This window comes from Pinus tabuliformis, chromosome 1_2, assembly GCF_031772625.1.
Source record: "Pinus tabuliformis cultivar Carrire ecotype Pingquan chromosome 1_2, CPIR1, whole genome shotgun sequence".
Taxonomy (NCBI): Eukaryota; Viridiplantae; Streptophyta; class Pinopsida; order Pinales; family Pinaceae; genus Pinus; species Pinus tabuliformis.
Window position 1 is genome coordinate 781,043,565 of NC_142298.1, and position 22,333 is coordinate 781,065,897.

Consider the following 22,333-nt stretch of genomic DNA (forward strand, 5'->3'; position numbering starts at 1 on the left):
CAAGGCGCGGGTCCACACACTGTCTCTAATATAGAGAGTGCGGACCCCACGGCAAGAGTTTTTAACCCAAAAATTCTCCAAATTGACCTACATAATTTAATTTCTAGCATTCTAATTTTCCTTTTTGTTGAATGTAGAGGGTACATCATGCTAGATTGGCGTGAACGAGAGCATGAGGAGGTGGATGCTACCACACGGAATCACCAACCTTCGATTGATGCTTTGAAGGCATGCGGCTTGTACAAATTTTGGGCCATACCTGGCATGAGGGCCCAGGTGGATTTCTTAGAATGGATTGTAGACAGGTGGAGCATACAGGACCAGTGCTTCTTCATTGGTGGCCACTAGCTCGAAATCGAGCCGGCAGACATATACTTTTTGACTGGTTTGCCTAAGAGAGGCAAAGACTTGACTCTATTCGGGACTAGGCTAGGTGGCCAGTTTGTCGATAGCCTCTGGCTAGAGTTCTGCAACAACCAGACTAGAGACAAAGGGATAAACATTAAAACCATATCCCGTCCTGAACTCATGGTGATCGCATTTACTGTTACCAGACTTTGCGGGAGTGCCACACTACATGTTGCCACCGGATCCCAAATGCGGATGGCAGTTGACTGCTTTCGAGGCACCATCTTCAACTGGTGTGATGCTGTGTTGGCCAATGTAAAAGGCCAACTGACCAGAGCCAAAAACGGACAACTGAAGACCTTTGGTTATGGGGCTTTAGTTGTGAGCTTTGGTCTAGAGAGGGTTCCAATGTTGATCCCGCAACACCTTACTGTTGGAGCTGGACTTCCTCGAGAGCCCAAACTGATGTGATGGGTTGTAGTTATGGCTCATCATCCGGACGAGGGGACAGAGGTTGTTCGATTCAAACCTGAGTATTTCCAATGGTTGGAAAACCAGGTTCTTTCTATTCAGGACTTCCCTTACGCTGGGGTAGATTTTCACGGTGACCTAGACATGGCTCTTCCACTAGGAGAGCAATGGGATGACTCAGGTAAAATTATTTTCAACATTTTTCTAATTTAATTTTTTGTTGGTTTTATATCGTCCCAAAACTGATAGTAAAAGTTTCAAATGCAGATGTAGGTCCACAGCGACCAGACATTCTCTGGCCTTACGAGAGGAAACAACTAGCCGCAGCCGTGCCAACCCCACAGGACGAATCAGCAGAGACCTTGGCCGAGTTGGAGAGCCATCTAGAGCGCTTGACAGGAGACATTCCGGAGACCAGCATAGATGACATTCCTCGTCGGCTTTAGCGCTATGTGATTGGGGTCCCAGGACCTTTTAGGAGGTTTCTTTGCAAAGTGGCCCGTGTAGTGATTTCTTATAGAGATCATCACCAGTGATAGGATGATCGCCTATGTAGACACATATGACATTTTTGTTTTTTGTACTTATCATTTTTGCCGATCATAGGGTTTTTTTCAACCTATGATCGAGAACGATGTATTTTTGACACACTCCTATATATATATATCACTATTACCGGCTTATCTTGTAAATCATGTTATGGAATGGTTTTAAATCTACATGTATGATTATTGCAAATGTATACTTAACATTTGAGAAGCAATTGCATCTGCTAATGTATTTAAAGATCTTGGAATATGCTGATATTCAATATAATAATATTCATGTTCCAAGAGACGCACTCTCAAAAATAATCTCAATAACACTGGATTTCTAATGGCATATACTCTATTAAGTTGTAATACAACGAGTTCAGAATCTAACCTGACTATCAAACTCTGAATCCCAAATGAAATAGATTCAGATAATAACTCAATCACTGCACTATACTTGGCAATGTTATTCGTTGTTTGACCGAGGCTTACCCCATGCATAGATACCAACTCGTCAGAGGGCAAATAGATAACCCAAGTTGCGGAAGAAATATTCCATGTATTACGACAAGCACCATCAGCGAAACCAATGTATGTTTGGAGAGGCATCGACATCTGCAATATCAAGAGTAAAACCAAGATAAGTAGGAATAATGACGAAAAACGCTCTCTAAGCTAAGCACACTTTTTTAAACTAAAACACACCAGCTAGAAAGAAAACTATCCTAACTAAAAATCCCCATACCCATTCTTTAAGCATAATACCTCTTCAGGTAAAGACCATTTCTGGGTTTACCTAAAAAGTCCCCATCAAAGTCTACCAATTCATAGGCCCCTTTTGCTAGCTTTCGCTTGACAACGTAGGGACCATGCCACATAGGAATGAATTTTCCAGTGCCTAATTTATCATTAGCTTGATCGTACAATAAGACTAGGTCTCCTTCCGAAAAATTTCGAGGGGTCACATTTCGATCATACTGATCTTTCATACGTTTTGCGTGAGTTTCGATCACCAATGTAGCATTACGTCGATTCTCATCTAATTGAGCCAAGTATAATAAACGTTTTTCCTCTTCGGAAGTGGCTGGAAGTAACTCGATGGCCATTTTCAATGACGGGATTTCGCATTCAATGGGTAACACAGCTTCTAGACCATAAACTAGTTGGAAAGGAGTGAACCCTGTTGACGTTTTTACTGAGGTTTGATATGCCCCAAAGCGCTGAAAATATCATGTTATGCCTTCAACCGATGAATCCCAATGATTCGTTGGATCATGATGACTAAAACATTGTTGATGGATTCAACCAGACCATTAGCTTGTGGATAATAAGGAGTTGAGCTATCGTGACGCAAGCCAAGCTGGCCTGTAAGTTTGATCATCATAATGTTTCGAAAATGATGCCCATGATCAGTGCTGATCGCTTGTGGAACACCAAATCTAGCAATTATATGATTGAACATGAAAATTGTAGCTGTTTTTCCGCCTGCCTCAAATGTAGGCATCGCCTCGGCCCACTTGGTAAAATAATCTACCGCAAGGATGATATACGCATGCCCCCCGGCCGAGTGAGGGTTACATGTAATAAAATCGATACCCCATTTGGCAAAAGGACCAACGAAAATTATAGGATGGAGAGGAGTAGGGGGAGTGCGCATCTTTTGATCAAAAATTTGGTAGTTGTGGCATTTTCGGACCGCATTAATACAATCTTTAAACAAAGACGGCCAAAAGTAGCCAACGCGTAATATCTTTTGGGCTGTGGCATACCCAGACATATGACCACCACACGCTGTAGAGTGACAGTCATTTAGAACCCTTTCAGCTTCCTCGTGAGTTAAACAATTTCGAAAAACAGAGTCCGCCCCACGGCGATAAAGAGTATCTCCAATAATTCTAAATTGTTGGGACTGGAATCGTATTTTTCGACGTTCTGACCTTGAAATTTCTAGCCAAAAGGATTGGGTCTAGAGATAGACGATGATATCCCCATACCATGGATCTAAAGTGCTGATTAGAAACAAGGATTCGTCCGCAATGGGCTCCTCCGCCACAGTTTCCGTATTAACACGTGGGAAGTCACACATTAACTCCGCAAAAACTAAAGATTTCTTAGACTTAGATTTTTCAAATTCTAAGTCGAACTCTTGCAGGATGACGATCCATTTAGAGTACTTGACCCCTAGCAATTGCTTGGTCAAAATGTAGATCATAGGGTTGCAATCGGAAATTACTGTAGTTTTACGTAGTAAAATGTAGTGACGAAAACGTTGGACAGCTTGAACAGCTGCCAATGCCAATTTCTCCACATGTGAGTATTTTAGCTCAGTTGGATTTAAAGTTCGACTAAGGTAATATATCACATGTTCAGTACCGAATTCGTCTTCCTGAACTAAGACCATTCCAATGGTGGAATGAGAGGTGGCGAGATACAAGAAGTAGTCCTGGTTGTAGTTGGGAGGATGCAATAACGGTGCATGGGTCAACGCGTGTTTCAGTGCATCAAAAGATTTCTGAGCTATCTCATCCCAATAGAATGGAGTATTCTGTTTCAACAACCAGGTAAAACCCTTTGTAACCTCGGCGTAGTTAGGAATGAATAGTCGCAAAAATTTTGCTTTCCCTTGCAAACTTTGGAGTTGGCGAAGACTCGAAGGAGGAGGAAATTTGACAATAGCTTCAACTTTCGAGGGATCGACGCGAATGTCGGCTTTCGAAACAACAAACCCCAACAATCGACCGGTTTCTATATAGAAAACACACTTGTGTGGATTCGACCGAATTTGATAATGCCTACACCTCATAAAGATTGCTCGTAAATGGATGACATGATCAGCTCGATGTAATGAATGAGCAGGCAGATCATCAAGATAGGGTTGCACAATGTGCTTGATGTCATGAAACGCATAAGACATAGCCCTTTGAAAAGTTGCCCCGGCATTCTTGAGCCCAAAAGGTAATTTGCAATAAGCAAATGTCCCCCATGGACAAATGAAAGCCGTTTTTGGTTGATTGGTAGGTAGAATATTGATTTGATTGTATCCGGAAAAACCATCCATGAAGGAGAATATTTCGCTGCCAGCACAATCATCAATGATTTGATCGATATAGGGAGTTGGGTAATTGTCCTTTGTACAGGCTCGATTAATGTCCCTATAATCGATACATATTCTTATTGTCCCTTGCTTTTTGTTAACTGGAACAATATTCGATACCCAATCCGTTAACGGGATCAGATAAATGAAACCTGCTTTGAGTAATTTTTCAACTTCTGCTTTAATAGCAGCAACTTTTCTTGGGTGAATCTGACGCAAACGTGCCAGACGAGTTTAGCATCCGGGTAAGTTTTGATTTCATGGACAACAATTGCAGGATCAATTCCTAGCATTTCCTCATATGACCAGGCAAACACGTCGCGGATTCTTGAAATAGGGCCTTATATATTTGAATTTCATTTTCTGTACATGAGGCACCTATATGAATGTTTTCAATAATTCCAGGCTTAACCGAAATGTCAATAGGAAAAGTTCGAGAGATGTTTCCCAAATTTAACTCTGAATTAGGATTTTTCATTGGATTCTGAGGTTCCTTGACATATTCCGTTGTAAAAATTGATGAAAAATCATTTTCAAAACGATCATTCTCGGGTAAGAACGAAGATCTCTGATGGAGATCTTCCCATGGTAAATCATCTACACATAGGATTTCATGAATTTGCTCGTTAGAGTGAACAAGTTCGGAAAACATTGTTGAATCCGAGTTTGATGTGAAAAGTGATTCCTCATGGACCACATTCATTAAGCCGATTTTGGTTGAAGATGGGTCGGTAAATGATTGCACAACCTCATATGCAATTTCATCTGGACTTAAAGGCATAGCATCACCAAATGAGTCTATCTCAGATTCAGAAGGTACGATCCAAGGATCATCATAAACAATGGTGTCTGACGAAATCATATGAATGGTTGCAAAAGAAGACGATGTGTTGATTGGAGGAAAAGGAAAAGTTCCCAGTAAACCGAAATCTTTAACTAGTCCTACTCCAACATCCTTATACGGGATAGTCGTTTTACCGACATGCTGAATGCTTTTAGCAGAGGCTGGGTCGGATGAAAAGTAAGCCAGCTGGCCTATTGTTAGGATCTTTCCGTTGTAAGGAAAATTTATAACCCGAAAGACCGATGAAACGACAACTGTCATAGCGTAAGCCCAACTACGACCCGAGAGAAGGTTGTAATCTAGAGGGGCATCAACCACCTCCACATCTAGATTAATAGTTTTTCCTTCAACCCCTATAGGTAGATCCTGTAGAATGCCAAAAGGATGAAACCCACGGCCATCGAAGGCCTTTAGAATCATCGGGGATTGATTTAATGAAGGACAACCAAGTGATCTCCAACATTGTATCGACATAATACACGTTGAGGCTCCCTCATCAATCACAGTCCTATGAATGGGCCTGTTTTTTACTATCACTGGGATCTGGAAAGCCATTTGATGAGGTAAGCGTGGTGTACTATTTTCTAGATCGAAAATTATTAGGTTCGAGTCCTGAACGTCAACAGCTCCTATAGCTGACAAAATTAATTTACGTTGTGCTGGACATGATTGCAGCACGTCCAAAGCCGACATTGCTGAAAGTGAAACAGCTAAATCATTAACAATGTTATATTTCTAAGCCGCTCTCGCATGTGGATTGAAAGCTGACTTTCGAAGTATACCCTTGGCGGGCGGTTTGATTACTAAGTCTGGATTAGGTTTCTCGATCTGTAGTGGATCGGAACCGGGAGCTAAGGTTGATGGGTTAGAGTGAGAAGATTATGCTTCTTTACCATCAATAGGACTTTTACTACCATAATCTTGCAATCGAGTTGCAATCCTAACATGGGACATCATCAATATGGGTTCTTCATTGGCAGTCGAGGAAGAACCTATCATCTTACTGTCTTGACTTGGAAAAGGATCCTTCAAAACAACAGGCGTTTGGGAACCTTTGACAATCTTCACAACCTCTGCACGATGAGGGAAGTCTCTTGTAAAATGTTCTTCATCACAAATGAGACAAGGATAACGAGGTTTGCGTTTTTCATCATTGGATTCCGACTTTTCAGGTTTCTCTTTTGAATTTTTATCCGCTTTATTCTTCTTCTTCCCTTTCTTCTTACCACCAGATTTTGATTTGGCTGTAGATGACTCTACAACGTGAATATCGGTGGAAATCTCCACGGAAGAATCTCCTGTCGGGGAATCAGGCAAGGTTATGATAGGAGAAGAATTCTTGGAAGACTTCTTCTTACTTTTAGTGTTAACCGTACCAATCATACCATCAGCGGCATGAGACCCTGAAGGAGCTGCAGTGATTTGATTTTGCTTAGGAAGATCAGGGATTTTCTCGTGTAACGTACCTAACTGAGTATAAACCAAGTCAAGGTACTATGCTTGAGCAATTACTTGCTCCTCAGTAACGACTTCGGCCTTAGCTACATCCTCAATGATCTTTGGCAACAAATATTTTACAGCCCATTCAGCCAAGATCTGATTCGGAATAAAAACCTTCACTAAACGCCATCGACATCTCCATTCATGAATGTGATCTGAAATGTAAGTGGACGTCAATTGATTTAATGAAGTTAGTAATTCCGTTCCATTGTCATATCTGACTGGCAACTGAAAATGAGTTAAAAATGAGGTAGCTAACTGACTAAAATTATAAAAAGTGCCTCGCGGTAACTCAATGTACCACTTGGCCGCAAGACCAATTAGAGTGCGCTGGAAAAGCCTTAGACGGATTGAATCATCTGAAATGGAGTTAGATGCACACCAGAGGTGATAAGTCATCACATGGTTCGACGAGTCCTCTCCTGATTTGCCTTCAAACTTAGGAATATCACTAGGCAACTTATTCGGCATTGGCAGCCAAAACGGAAGATAATTAATGGGATCGTTCGTTAGGCGCGACAAGTCAGGCAATTCCAAAGTTGCGATAAACGGTAACTGACGATTAGGGTCCCTAAAACTCTGGGTCATGAGACCAGCCCCGGGAGGAGGATATCCAGGATAACTTGGAATAGGAATTGCATTCGGGAAATTGTATCCTCCCGGAAAACCGGGATTAACTGGACCGTACTGGGGTTTTTGAGGTTGTTGATATGTGCACCCAGGGTATGGTTGATACTGATAGACTGGCTGCTGCACAGCAGGACCAAATTGGTACTGTCCCTGGTACAGTTGATAAGTAAATTGAGGTTGAGTTGTGACAATCGTACTTGAACCAGGTTGCCCTACAGGCATCTGAACTGATGTTTGAATTGTGGATCCAGACTGAGGTAAAGATGTCTGAGGAGTTGATACAGGAACAGTAGAAACCGGAGCTGCCGATACTCCCGAAGTAGGTGGGGTAGATTGAACAAATGTTGGAGCAGTTGCAGTAGTTGTTTGAGGCGGAGTACGAGGCGTACTAGGCCCAGACTGAGAAACTACCGAAGGTACAGAAGTTTGAATAGTAGACTGGATAGGTTGCTGGGGTGAACCAGAAACTAAGGGTTGTCCAGTTTGAGATGACAACTGTACATTTGGTTGCAAGACCTGTTGAGTTTGTGATGGATCCCACAGTAAGTTCATTCCGGGGTACGGACCCATAACAGGTTGAGAATATGGAGGACCATAACCAGGTTGAGGGTAGGGTTGATAATTTAATAGTACATTTCCAGATCCTTGAACATATGATTGACTGGAAGGTGGATGGTAACCTTGAGTTGGGTACTGACCTTGGGGTTGATAACCCTGAGGCACGTACTGATACTGGGGTTGACCTTGAGGTACATATTGATACTGGGGTTGACCTTGAGGTACGTATTGAGTCTGGGGTTGACCTTGAGGAAAGTACTATCCCGTAGGTATGTACTGTCCTTGAGGTTACCTCCCAGGTGCAAATTGGGTACCTTGAGGTTGCTCCCCAGGCAATACTTGAGGATTTTGAGGCTGCCCCCCAGGCAGTAACTGACCACCTTGAGGTTGAGGATTAGGAATAGTATGAGACATCATGAGAATATCTTCTATGCTCAACGGTTTAGTACCATTATTTCCAGTTAATAACCCTTGTTCAATGGGTTGAGGAGATGCTCCCGCAAAAGTACCAGAAAGTGACTAATACCAAGCGGGAACAGAAGGACCGCCGTACAAAAAAGATTCTGGCGATTGAGTAAACATGGACGATTGTCTTGACATATTTAACAGAGGATAGTAACCCCTAGGTGTTGGGTGATAAGGAATACGAGGTGGTGAAAAACTTAACCCTGGGTTTTCCAAAAAATTAGTCAATGAAAGATACCAAGTACTGCTCCTAGGTGGACTGTAAAAAATTGACTCACGCTCCCTAAGTTCAATAACAGGTTGATTTTCCGGGATAGGGATGCCTACTTCCTCTTCCGAAGTAGCAAGTTCTTCAATAGCTATAAGTCTAGAAGGAAGATTTTGGGTAATTACTCTTTCTACCCTGGGTGAACTAGGACCACTAGAAGTTGGAGAGGTAAACCCCGATGTTGGGGTAGCAGCAAATTCACTTTCAGGTTTGGATATTTCAGGTTCCTCACCTATATCGCTAGTAGATGAAAAGCTACCAGTAACTTCGGAAACAAAGACTGATTGTGGATTATAATCTGCTACTAAAGCTTGAAAATTAGGATGTACCACCAAAGAAGACTCTCCTTCTTCAGATGACCCAAATCTACTGTCTCTAGGAGTGACGAGGGCTCTTAACCCTTCAGGCCGACTTGGTGAAAACTCAGGAGGTTGGCCCCGAAGTCTACGGGACTTCCTCGGTAATTCAGCCACGATTAAAACATTTTAACTACTTCACACGCAAACAAAGTAAAATCTCAATGAAAACCACCTAAAGCCTCTAAAGAACCAAACAAATTTGAATCACACACCAAAGAATCTAGGAGATCAAGCACACACAAACAATAACTTTCCATACTGAAAACACTAGTTGGTGATGGAATCCAACGTCGCAGAGTTCAATACAGAAATGGCGGTTGGAACAGTTACCCCAGAAACCTACTTAATGAATAGACTGGCACAATTTTCTCCACTAAACCGTCTCGAGTGAAGAGAATCCCCCAGAAAATCCAAGTGAGTCTAGCCGACGTCTGCTCCAGGTACAGTGGGATCTTCCCACCACTGTCACCTTAGGAAGAATCCTAAAGAATATGGTCACTAAGGTTACCAATGGAAACAAATATACCTAGGGGAACAATCTACAATCCAATACGCACACAAGGGCAGAGTAACAAGCTCAATCCCCTTGAAGGCTCCTTGACATAATCCAAGGTTTACCAACAAGTGACCCTAGGCTCCTCGACAATGGTTAATCCGAGGTTTACCGTTTTTAATACGTGAATATCTGGCATCTTTCCCAATGAGGAAGGATTGATTCCCACACTGGTTCGGACACGATCTCGTGCTTCTCCTTTAAGAGGAGCTTTCCCAGAGCATAAATGCAACAGTTGGATTTCTTTCCTACCGCAAGATACAACTACTTGTTTGTTTTACTGTCTTGGAGAGTTAATTACTCCCTACTCCAAGACACTAGCCTAAGTTATGTTGGTGTATCAGAGCCCTAGAAACAAAAAATATTACTATATTGATTTTACTTTAAGCGTTATTTTTATTGGTTTTTGTTTAAGTCAAAAGGTGCGGAGATGAAACTCGTGGTGTGAAGACTCGACTCGAAATCACTAAAAAATGCACCTAAGATGATTAAGAAACCTTTTCTCTTCAATGAACTTCTAGCTAGGAAAGAGTTTGAGAATGCAAATACTTGTAAACACAAATCTTTCTTAACAAACAAATTAAAAGAAGAGCTTTTGTTCTTTCCAATGCACTCAAAACGAGACAACTAGCTATTTTCACAAAAATTTCCCTTTTCTTTCAAAACACTCAAACACTACAAAAAACAAACTTTTTCCAAAAGAGATTTTTTTTATTTTTAATAAAACACTCAAAACTAAGGAAATGACTAATCTTGAGATCTATAACCTATGAAAACTTATTTGAAGTCAAAGCTTACAAAGTGTCTTTTTGAGGATGTTTTACTTAGCTAAATGTGAGCTAAGGACTAATTTATGCAGAATCACAATTAGTCAAAAAACAACCAATCTTTCGTTTCCTTTTCTTAAAAATGAAATTCAAACTTTTAACACAAGCTTTCTAGAAGTTTTGTAAAGAGAAAAAACACAAGGTGTATCTCTCAACAAAGGTAGGTTTCGTAAATGGTCAGACTCACAAGAAGACTGGTAAAAACCAAGGTAATCTGAGGTCCCTACAGCTTCTAAGCTCAGAGCTACTACAAGACCAAAAATGAAAACCAAACCAAACAAACAAAACCTCTAGGAATTTCACCTAAAACCCTAACACCAATGAAATTATCCTAAGGAAAGCTTCTGATAGGTTATATGCAGGTCTGGGCAAGGGATAATAACATCTAAATAAAATCTAAGCTGACTAACAGAGAAAATCTTAGGTTTTCCAAAAGTTTGACAGGGTCCGCAGGTCCACAGTTAACACAGGTGCGGTACCGCTCTGTGCTAAAAGACAAGCTGCGGATAAGTCCGCATTGTATCCCAAGCCGAGGGTGAGGTCCTCTCCCAAAGTTATGGAAAACAAAAAACAATCCTAGATCTACTAAATCTACCCAATTCCATACACAACAAGCCAAAAACAGAAACAAAAACACAGTTTCTCAGGTCAAAGTACAAACAAGGAAAAAATCAAGTCCCCAGTGGAGTTGCCATTTTGTCACATGGAATGAGTCGGTCTTCCGGACAAGATAGACCTTCTTAGAAATCTAAGGATGTCTAATGACAAGCAAGCCAATCAAAAACTATCTTTCTCTAAATATGCATTTATAAACAAAGGCAATCAAGTGTTTAGGCCTACCTTGGGTCCAACGCTAGTTTGTGGAAGCCTTATTCCTTTGATCCAAATAATGAGCTCCCTTGTTGCACACCTGCAAACACAAACAAGCAAACAAATTAAATAGCACCTGAAAAACCAATATCATAAAACATATTTAACATGAATATCAAGGAATTCATGAAATAATGACATAGGACACATTGTTGAGAAAAATGAATCTGATTGCATTAATTAAAATCAAAGAACTTTACAACCTGTGCATTGATGCTATACAAGCTCCTCCCAGGGTCTAGCAAGAGGTCTCCTCTACTTTGACAAGCTTCACTCACTTCCCAATGAAACCAAGAGGTGTGTGATCTCTCCTCTCAAGCTCAACTAAGAAGTCCTAATTCCACCAACATTTACCCTCAAAAATGTTCAGCTTCTAACCTCCCTAGCACTCACCCCAATGCCTTAATTTATAGTGCAATGGAGGGAAGTTACTAGGTCCTCCATCAAAGGGATAATCTCTCCTTCAAAGGGATAGCTCCTTTCATCAAGGGATTAGCTCCTTCTCTTTTGGGATGCATGAACCACCTCAGAGCGAACAATCCACGCCAGAATTCCTTCTAGAATCATCTAGAATTAACCCAAAGTGAGTTTTTAATAATAAAATTGCGCCTTTTTTACTTTCACAGGGGTCCACACCCACTCCTTTAGGGACAGAGTGGGTAGGTCCACAATTTTTGTGAACATGAGGTGCGGGACCACAGGCAACAATGAGAGAAAGTACGGAACCAGAGATTTTTTTGATTTTCAATGTCTTTCTCTCATTCTCAAAGCTTGACTTGAAGAGCTGAGGTCTGAGACTTGCTTAGGAGGACAGTACAAGTGATGATAGACCCATACTGACTGCAAATAATCATGGTGACGATATTTTTGTGTAACAATCATTCATGACTATTTGATACATGTGCATATGACTACACTAATCAACTAGCATCTATCATGCATGTAACCATAATAATAATAGAATTAAAATCATATCAGTAACCCTAGTCCTTATAACAAACATTAACCAACATACCTACATGCCTACCATACAAACATGTATGATGATATTCTCTTAACATGAATTCCATTGTTGCAACTTCACTTTAATGATCCGCATCTCCTACTCTATCTCACCAACACATTAGCAACATAGCATACCAATATCATCATGATGACCAAATTCCATACAATGACCTTACGCACAACAACCTTCACCATGAAAATTCATGTAGAACAACATATAGACACCGACATGCATAACAAATGCATATACAACCATACATGCATGATGACGCATTTGACAAAAACACCATCAACCTCCATATAGAGACATCACTACAACCATTAGGGGGATTTTGAGGTCTAAAATGGGCCTCTTAAGGAAATTACGAAATAATAGTGGAAATAATAAAATAATATTAGATTATATCATCAAGTTTTAGAGGGAAAAAATATAAAACTAGTTTTTCAACTCGTATTTTAAACTTAACTCCCTATGTGTTTACTCAAATTTTGAGTGGAAACACTTGTCAGATGCAAAATTTGATTCCCCATCCAAGGCATACCCATGTTGCATTCGATGGACCATTCTACATGAGAAATGAGGAATTCATGAAAAACGTGATTGCAATCACGTTCTTTCATGCATTTCTCATTTTTCGTGTAGCAGGGTCCATCAAAAGTATGCAACATGGGTACTCCTTGGATGAGGAATTAATTTTTTCATCCAACGAGTACTACCACTCAAAATTTGAGTAAAACATTAAGGATATAAGTTGAAAATATGAGTTGAAAAGGTAGTTTTATTATTTTATTATTTTATAATCTTTTTACTTTTTTATTCCAAAAATGATGAATTATCCTCGATGATTGACATCATCATCTTGAATCCTATTGCTTCTTATAAATTTTATCTTGGTTGTACATTTTTCTTAGGAGGCCCATTTTAGACCTCAAAATTCTCGTAATGCATGATCAATGCCATGAAACTGCAACAACCACATGGACTACAAGCATAAGGAACACATATGCAAGTGACATGAATGCATGAACAACAAACCACCCATCCAATCCAAGGGGTGAACCATGCTCTGATACCGCTCTGTAACACACCCCTCCCACATCTACCCAAGTAACTGGCCAACCAGGGTAAACATATGATGAGATTTTAATATGATATGATTTGACTCCCTATGTGTTAGTTAAGGAAGTGGAATTGATGGAAACACACCATACCAAACCTTCTGCCCCTGCTATAGGACTCCTTGTTGGGCGTGGAATCCCCCCCAAGGCATGTTTTGGGGCTTAAAGCCCAAGTTTTGACCAATTCCATTGTAAAGACTCCACGATTTGTGGGTGTGGAGCATGAAATCATATTAGAGTGGCAGGGTTGTCTGCCCTTGTTTTTGTAATGTAATGTTGGTTTGAAAGATCTACCCATGGTCCACGGACCATGGGATAGTATAAATAGAGCGAGGCTCTATGTGTAGAAAATAGTTAATTTAATATGGAAGAAGCATGATGAGTTTAAGGAGGTGATTGAGTCGAAGTGTAAGTTGTGTATTTGGGTCGTTGAGTAGGAGAAGGCTCTATAGCTGAGTGCACAGACCCCTGCAGCTGAGTGCGCAGGACAGGTCGAGTCTATAGCCGTTGAGAGCATTAATAAAAGAGAAGTTTTACCATATCTCTGTGTATCTTTTCCTGTTTTATGTATTATTGGGTATGAACTGCAATTTTACTGTGTATTTACTGTGCGAACCCATATGCTTGTGCTGAGTAAGTAAATATAATACAAGGCATCTATTTACGTGAAGATCACTAACTGTTATAAGAAGATAAGTAAAGATCTTGGGTGTGACTTAGGGAAATAGTGCGGAGCACTGCTCCAGTAGTACAGAGTGCTACTCCAGCAATGCGGAAGCCCCGCAGACTTGACTAGGGCTACGTGAAGGCGAATATATCAGAGCACGAAGGCTAGGGAAGCACACGAAGTAACCTGCATGCAGGGACTAACAGCTAGACTGAATCAACCTCTTCGACATCTCAAGGGTGCAGAAACCTCATTCCAGCACCCATGATACTACTTTGGGTGAGACCTCAGTCTACACTCCGCGGACTATTGCTGAAAGGGCCAGTAGTATAGGGATTTTTCTGCTAATTAACTTCGAACCTGGGTCAGGCCCCAACAATCCAACAAATGGTTCCATTGCTGGGACCAGGATCTACATAAAGATATGTGATGTCATGTCACTAGAATCCAACTAAGAAAGGAATTGAAGATTGGTTGGATAGGAAGATTCATGATTTCGCAGCGTAGGAGAACAAGAACCCATGACTCTCAAAAGAACAGTGGTTAGACTGCTACCTGTACACAGAGATCCATGAAATTTTCTTTGCATCTTTCCCTACTAAGCTATATGAGTGGATCGCGAAGCGAGCAGATAGCCAAGGAAAGTGCAAGCTTGACAAACCTATTGTGTGTACTTTAGAATTGGTGAGAAGATTGGAAGCATCTGAGGATAAGATCATGCGTGCTGTTGATCACTGGCTCGATCGAATTATAGGAGGATTCATTATTGAATTCATTGTAGATACCTTAGTCAGCTACAGAGAGGCAAAGCAACACTTCCTCAAAGGACTACGAAGTAAGTACATTAAGTCTTTGAACACTTGGATTAAAATGCTACTATGTGAAAAATGGGTTATGTGAATAAATTTATGCTTGGGGCTATGCAAAGTGGGAGCATTTATCAAAATGAAGGAAGTGTAGAACTAGAAACAAGCCCCTTGATTTCACCTCCAAGAGGGTACGAGGAAGAGCTCACGAAGGTCTCACCAAGAAGTGTGATCAATTTGATTAGGCAAAGGATTCCATGCATAGCACCCCCACCCACACCACTGCCAGTGTCACCATCCTCACCCCCATCTTCACCCATACCACCTCTGCCACCGCTGCAAGTTGATATGGCAAGCACGATAAAGTTGTCAGTGTTAAAGGGAGTAGGAAATGAAGATTCGGACTAGTTTTGGTTCGTGATAAAAGTTGTATGGGAAGCACAGGGAGTTACGAATGACAACATAAAGAAAGAAGCATTGGTCAGCGCTTTGCAAGATTGCGTGCTGACCTAGTACATTAAGCATTCCAATGATAATCTGAATGTGGGGATCGTGGATATCCAAACTATGCTAAACAAAGAATTTAGCAGGCCGAAGTCAGAGGTGTAGTCGATCATTGGGTTCAAGGAGATCATGATGCTACCAGGAAAGACCACTTGGGAGTTGGATCAAAGACTGAAGTGCACAATTCACGAATCTAACATGACGTTGAGAGATGGACAACACCGCAAATGGTTTGTAGCATTGTTAATGCCACATCTAAGGAACACGCTATCGCAACAAAGGCTAACAACTTAGGCCGAGGCCTTAGAGATCGTGATGAGACTACATGAGACCCTGATATAAGATCCCAACTTGGGAGTTCAGCAGATTCTCGTGTAGTTGAAAAACTTGTGCCTTGAGATGTAGAGTTTGAAACAAGATAGGGCAGCTCGTGTAGAAGTTCGTGACGAGGTATGGTGCATAAAGTTCAAGGTTCAGGGACATGAAAAGGACCATTGCTTGGTGTTTGTGAATTAACTCACGGGAGGAGAACCAATGCCATTGAGACCGAAGGCACAAGTAGGACCTAGTGCGGGGATTGCATTGTGGTGCACGATTTGTCAAATAGGAGGAAAGCATGCTACGGACAACTGGCATCTTTCGCAGAAGTACACGTAGAATTGGCAATAGTTGTTCTGTAGTTTCTATAGATCAGTGGTACATGATGAGCGCACCTATATAAGTTATGAGCTGATGATAGATATTACTCCTACGTACATGGTTCAAGCCGAAATGCAGCCCCTTGACCATAATGCAGGGATGGCGCAAGCCCGATTTTAGGGGCGCAGGCGAGGTCGAGGTGGAGGAGGACCTAGAAGAGGTTGTGGACAACTGATATATTACAATTGCGGAGGGCGAGGACATTATGCCCACAATTGTACGAATCCAACACGTCCATCATGCTTGTATTGTACATTGTTGATCATGAGATGAAGGATTGTCCCAGACTAATAGTGCGGATGTGCGATAAAGGAGCGCTACAACCTCCCCTAACTCAAAACCTCAAAATGATGAGGTCTGGGCCACGCAAGGAAGACCCTAATGTGAATATTGTGCTCTGAAGTGGAATTACGATAGGGGATGACAAAGGGAAGTAGCTTGAAGATAGTACTTGGGTTCGCAAGGCTCCAATGAAAGAACCAGAGTTTGATTTGGAGCACACTAAGGAAAACTTCATGGAAGCTAGGAAGAGCTTGGTTGATGTCTCCACTTCAGGAAGCAGAGACAGACCGAAGCCAGAAATGGACCCATCGATGCTCACAAAATTCCTAGAAACATGCATGAAGCTGTTGTGCGATAGCAAGGCTATAAAGGGACTGTAGGAACTTATAAATAGATGTGCTGGGACTGGACCAGGAGAACTGTACGTAGTCTAGAATATCAGAAATAACACAATGAGGATGGGAAGGGAGATGAGATTGATCGCGCACATTGGAGAATATGAGATGGACCAAGTGATTTTGGACCTAGGATCAGACATGAATGTTCTACCAAAGCAGACATGGGAGTGAATGGCAAGGCCTACACTGCAATGGTCTCCTATCTAGCTACGAATGGCGAACCAACAAAAGATCCTACCTATGGGAATATTGCAGGGAATCACAGTGGATATAGAAGGAGCAAGTGCACTAACAGATTTCAAAGTGATAGAAAATGTTGATGACAAAAATCCCTAACCTGTGCTATTAGGAATAAATTAGGCCACTAACATGAATGGGGTGATAAATCTAAAGAAGCGCAAGATGATTTTTCAGAAAACATCTCTGCACATAGCTGTACCTTTCGACCCTATAGAAGGACCGTGCTACATGAAGCTAGTGCACGAATATGAAAGCGATGACGACTTGGACTACATCTACAAGATAATCGTGTGAGAGCAAGACTAGGTAAATCCAACCGTGGATGGACAAATCTCATGGGAGCACGAAAGCTCCTGCACATCGGATTCTAATGAGGAGATAGAACAATGGTAGAACTGGTTACATGAGGTAACCACTTTGAACTGTAACATGATGAGGAGATCGGTGCGCTGCGTATCAACGAAGTTAAGGGATTTGCTTATGTATGATGGGTTAAGTGAGGTAGATGACTTCCTGAATAGATTTGAAGGGAAGTTGTTGGAACAACAATGCTTTGACACTCTAAAATGGGTACTGCGCGCTACGCCCATGAGGTGGTGGGGTACGCACGAAGGAAACTTTGAGTACTGGCTTGAATGTAGGAGGATGATGTGCATACAATTTGGGAAGCCTCAAATGGGATTAACATACAAGATTGTCGGACAAAACGATCCGCATGCGCACCTGTCTAGATGGATACATGCATGTTTTAAAAAACTTGCGTGGATGCACACAAACTTTGTGTTAGGAGACAAGATCAGTAAGCATGTGCGGTCAAGGCAATTGCATGAGAACTGCCCCCCCTGGTTGGAGCAATGAAGTATGGAAAGAACAAGTGTGCAGAAGGTTGTCCACGCAGAAGCTTTTAACAAAGTACGTGAAGCACTGAATAAGGTATATGGTGCTCAGTGAACTGATTGGGACCTGCGCGTATTAGTGGTTCTATGGGCTTATAGGACCACGTCTAAGAAACTGATTGCGCAGGTGCCTTCGAGGCTAGAGTATAGAGCGAACACTGTAATCCCCATAGAGTATAAAATGCCTAGTCCATGCATAGTAGCACTGGTAGATACAATGGTTCACAGAACCTTTGAAGAAGGGGTAGCGTAGCTGAACGAAGTAAAAGACTTGGGACCTGACAAAGAAATCTGGCAGGGTGACCTTAGGCTCCAAGAACTTCTAAAATAAAGGGTGCAATTAAGGGATAAAAGTGCTCTGGTAGAAGCGGAAGTCAAGAAGCTTAAGGATGAGATAAAGGAAGATTTTCTTGATAAGAGGACCAGAGTGATAAAACAAGGTGTGCATGATTACCTTGACGAATTTGGGGACTACAGCCAAGAGCTGATCAACCTGATCCCTTGGATCAGACGGAATAATACTAAACGAATCAACCATGGTGGTGCGATGTAGATGATAAAGTGCGTGATGCAGCTAGTAATAATAAAAGGTGTCTATTTTCCAGGAAAAGTGATGGATGGCAAGATGAAACCCTATACAGGTGGTGCGGCCACCTGACTAGCCGTGGGAAGTAGAGTCTTAGTGCTCCAAGCAATTGAAAGGAGGCGTGGGACTATAAACAACTCTGCCCGGGAGTTGCGCATTATTGGAGCTACGCATAGGAGTAAAGTGTCACAAGGTCCACGACCGTGCAGGCAGGGTTACGCTACCACATGGGTTGGATGGAAAGTGACCATTGGAGTCACTATTCATGATGTGATGCTCGACTTGAGACCAAAGGGAGCAGGTGGTAAGCATTTAAGACATGCTTTATGGGCAAGATTTGAGAAAATCTACCACCAAGGGAGCATTAATGAACTGGATTTGGGGGGAATGGTCAATTTCAAATTCAAAATATGTTATAAATTACAAAGGCTTTCCCAGAAAACAACACTTGGTCATTTGTGAATTACTGGAGACATGGCCACCGGATTGCCACACCGCAGACATCGCAACGATGGAGAAGTCTGCTGTGCAGAAGAAAAAAGAGGAGGCCAAACTATGCATGGCACAGTTGGAAGGGAAGATAAAGAAAGAAGCCACAGTAGCAAAAGTGCAAGAGGTGCGGGATGTTGCGTAGACAATAGCAGGACAAAAAATGGCTATAGCAGTAGCAGCATAGGAGGTAGCTGAGAAGCCGCGCGAGGCCTAGAAGTCACCTTCATAGGGTAAGTAGAAAGAGATGGAGACAGAGGAAGAAGAGGGCGACATGAACCGAAAAACAACGTCAACACTACTGAAGCACCAGTGCCCAAGTGAATGGATGGGGCCACGGAAAAAGGTGAAAGCATCCAAGCTATCAATTGACCCAATCACCCTTATGAAGGGTGATCTGCACAACATAGGTGAAACGCTGTGCGACGTCACCACAGAGGCCCTCCAGAATTTCACGGAGGAGAATCAGATTGTGTTGGGGGCCCTCAGAGTGTAAATTTAGGAGTTGTAGGTGTGCACTCCTCAGGCTAGCACCCTTTCGACCAGCCTCGCAGTTGGTATAACTGCAGCCTAGAAAATGCTACGCGCTTGGAAAACCAACACCATAGTGCTACCAGAGGGGCACTAGTTAGAAAAGATGAGGCTGAATAGCCTACAGTTAGTGCACTAAAAGGGATAGGGATCAGCATTGTTGCACTCCCACAGGAGATGTTGTATGTGCTGCAGGATGGGATTACTGTAGAACTGCAGGCTAGGGAGAGTCGCGCATTACAAGTGCTGAGTGAGAAAAATATCAACATGGAGCAGGTGAGCTTATAAATTTATGAAGTGGTGCTGTAGAGAAAGCAGATGGTATACGTACTGGAAGAAGCTTGTCAGACGGTCACTGAGTTGGCCATCCCAGCAGATGCACCAGCAAAGGCGCGCATCCATAGACTAGAAATAGGGGTGTGCGAGGTGCAAGAAGAAATGACCAAGGTTCAGCTAGAGCTGAACCTTCAGATAGCAGAGCTACAGTTGAAGGCGTAGCCATCCCCCCCTCTGGAAGTAAGAGAACAATGCGCCAGCTCTATTACATCAGGGATGGAAGAGATCAGCAGTGCAGTGAGGGAATGCACCAAAATGTTGGAGGAGTCATTCGAGGTCCTCACTAATCTACAGGAGGACCCTAACATCCAATGCTTAGAGACAGAGGTGCATGAGCTCCAAATGTAGTACATTAGTGTCAAAGGGACCGCGCAAATGGTGGCCGTCACTCAGAGGCTCGCGCGAATGCAACAGGCCAAAGCGTTGAAAGAGCACATGGATGCAATACGACATAGAGAAGTAGTCTTGAAGGCACACATTCAGCCTTGGATTGACGAGGCCTTCGTCATTACATGAAACATTGAAGGTAAGCTCGTTCAAATGTAGGGGATGTAGGAACAGATCCAGGGAAGTAGTTTCGACACTGCTGTCTTGAAACAATGGGTACACGAGATTTAGAAGGCAGTGGCTCTATGCGCTGCTAACCTTGCAGTAGTTCGAGCAGAGTTGGAGGGACTCCGCATGAAGATCTCCACACCAATAGAGTGACTCAAAGGTGAGTCACAATATTTGTGTTGGGGGCCTCTTGGGCACGGAATCCCCCCCAAGGCATGTTTTTGGGCTTAAAGCCCAAGTTTTGACCAAGTCCATTATAAAGACTCTGCGATTTATGGGCATGGAGTGTGAAATCATAATAGAGTCATAGGGTTGTCTGCCCTTGTCTTTGTAATGTAATGTCAGTTTAAAAGATCTACCCATGGTTCACGTACCTTGGGATTGTATAAATAGAGTGAGGCTCTATGTGTAGAAAATAGTTAAGTTAATCTGGGAGAAGCATGATGAGTCTAAGGAGGTGATTGAGTCAAAGTGTAAGTTGTATCTTTGGGTCATATAGTAGGATAAGGCTCTGCAGCTGAGTGTGCAGAGGCCTAGTAGTCTGCAGCTAAGTGCGTGAACCCCTAAAACTGAGTGCGTAGGGTAGGTCGAGTCTATAACTGTTGAGAGCATTAATAAAAGAGAAGTTTTTCGATATTTCTATGTATCTTTTCCTGTTTTATGTATTATTGGGTATGAATTGCAAGTTTACTGTATATTTACTATGCAAACCCATATGAATGTGCTGAATGTTGGGTCCCTATAATACTAGTGATTACCCCATTACTATTGTAGTTATACCCCTTATTTATATTGTTGTGCCCCTATTACCCCCATATTGTTATTTCTGTGCCCCATAGAATCCCTCTATTGTTATTTTTGTGGCTTTATATTATTATTGTTAGGTCGGCTGGATTATATTGTGACTCCTTAGACTCCTATATATAGAAAGGAGGTTTTGTCATTTGTATCATCCAAGAATTGTTCATTTATGTAATGTAAAGGAGGTTGCCCCCTCGAAGAGGCTGAATTCTAAGGCGTGATCTCTCTTTTCTATCTTTTTGTGAGCTGGTTTCATAACATTTGGTATCAGAGCTTTGGATTCTAGGGTTTCGCTGCTCCAAACAGGTCATCGTGGCATTTTCGCTATAACTTTTTTTCTGTGACGTTTCAGAAGTCGCAAAAAAAACCATTTGAGAAGAATTGGCGCTGAACTTTGGGTCTGAATTTCAGAGCTTTTAGCGTGATATTTTCGGAGATATGATCTGAGGAAGTTGGCCTTTTTGCAGACTCCTGAATTACATTCAAAACAGGTGACCTGGGGAAAATCGTCATAACTCTCTCTCTGAGGATCGGATTGAAATTTCGTAAAAAGGTACAGAAAGAGGACGAACTGTAGTTTCTTGTGGGTGAGTTTCAGATTCAAAGGTTGAAACAGTGACTCGTGGCACGTCGTACAAGTTCGCTCTACTGAACCAGTCTAAAAGCAAGTCACTGTGGGAGATTTCACATAACTCTTCCTTGGAGAATCCAATTTGGCTCAGACTTGTGGCATTGGAAAGAGGACGCAGAGGGCTACTACAGATAGCAATTTCAGAACTGGATGATCCGAAATTACAGAGATACATCAGATTCAATATCAGGCTTCTATAAAGTGAAAAAAGGTGTGTAGTTTTTTTTTAAATTTTTGTGTAAGCTTGGTTTAACGGAATTCAAAGGGCATAGTAAAGCATTATTATCGGTAACTGATGCCCCGAGGAAAGAAAATGCAAACACCTAGTAAGGAACCTGAAAGCTCTAGCATGACTCATGAAGAAGAGGAAGAAATGCTACATGATATATCAAAATTACAAGAACAAGTGCAACAAATGTCACGCTCACAAAAGCTAACAGAAGCTAAGATAAGTGGCGTGGAATCTAA

At 42.0% G+C, this 22,333-nt stretch overlaps 1 protein-coding gene across 1 annotated transcript in view; it reads right to left on the reverse strand.

Annotated features, from left to right (window-relative positions):
* LOC149208194 (adenosylhomocysteinase-like) overlaps nt 1–18,474 on the reverse strand; it is a 129,039-nt gene extending 110,565 nt beyond the window's left edge. The window contains exon 1 of the mRNA XM_089398261.1: nt 18,391–18,474. Within this exon, the coding sequence (XP_089254387.1) occupies nt 18,391–18,474 (84 nt within the window). The remainder of the gene's footprint in view (nt 1–18,390) is intronic.
* Between the last annotated feature and the right edge of the window lie 3,859 nt (nt 18,475–22,333).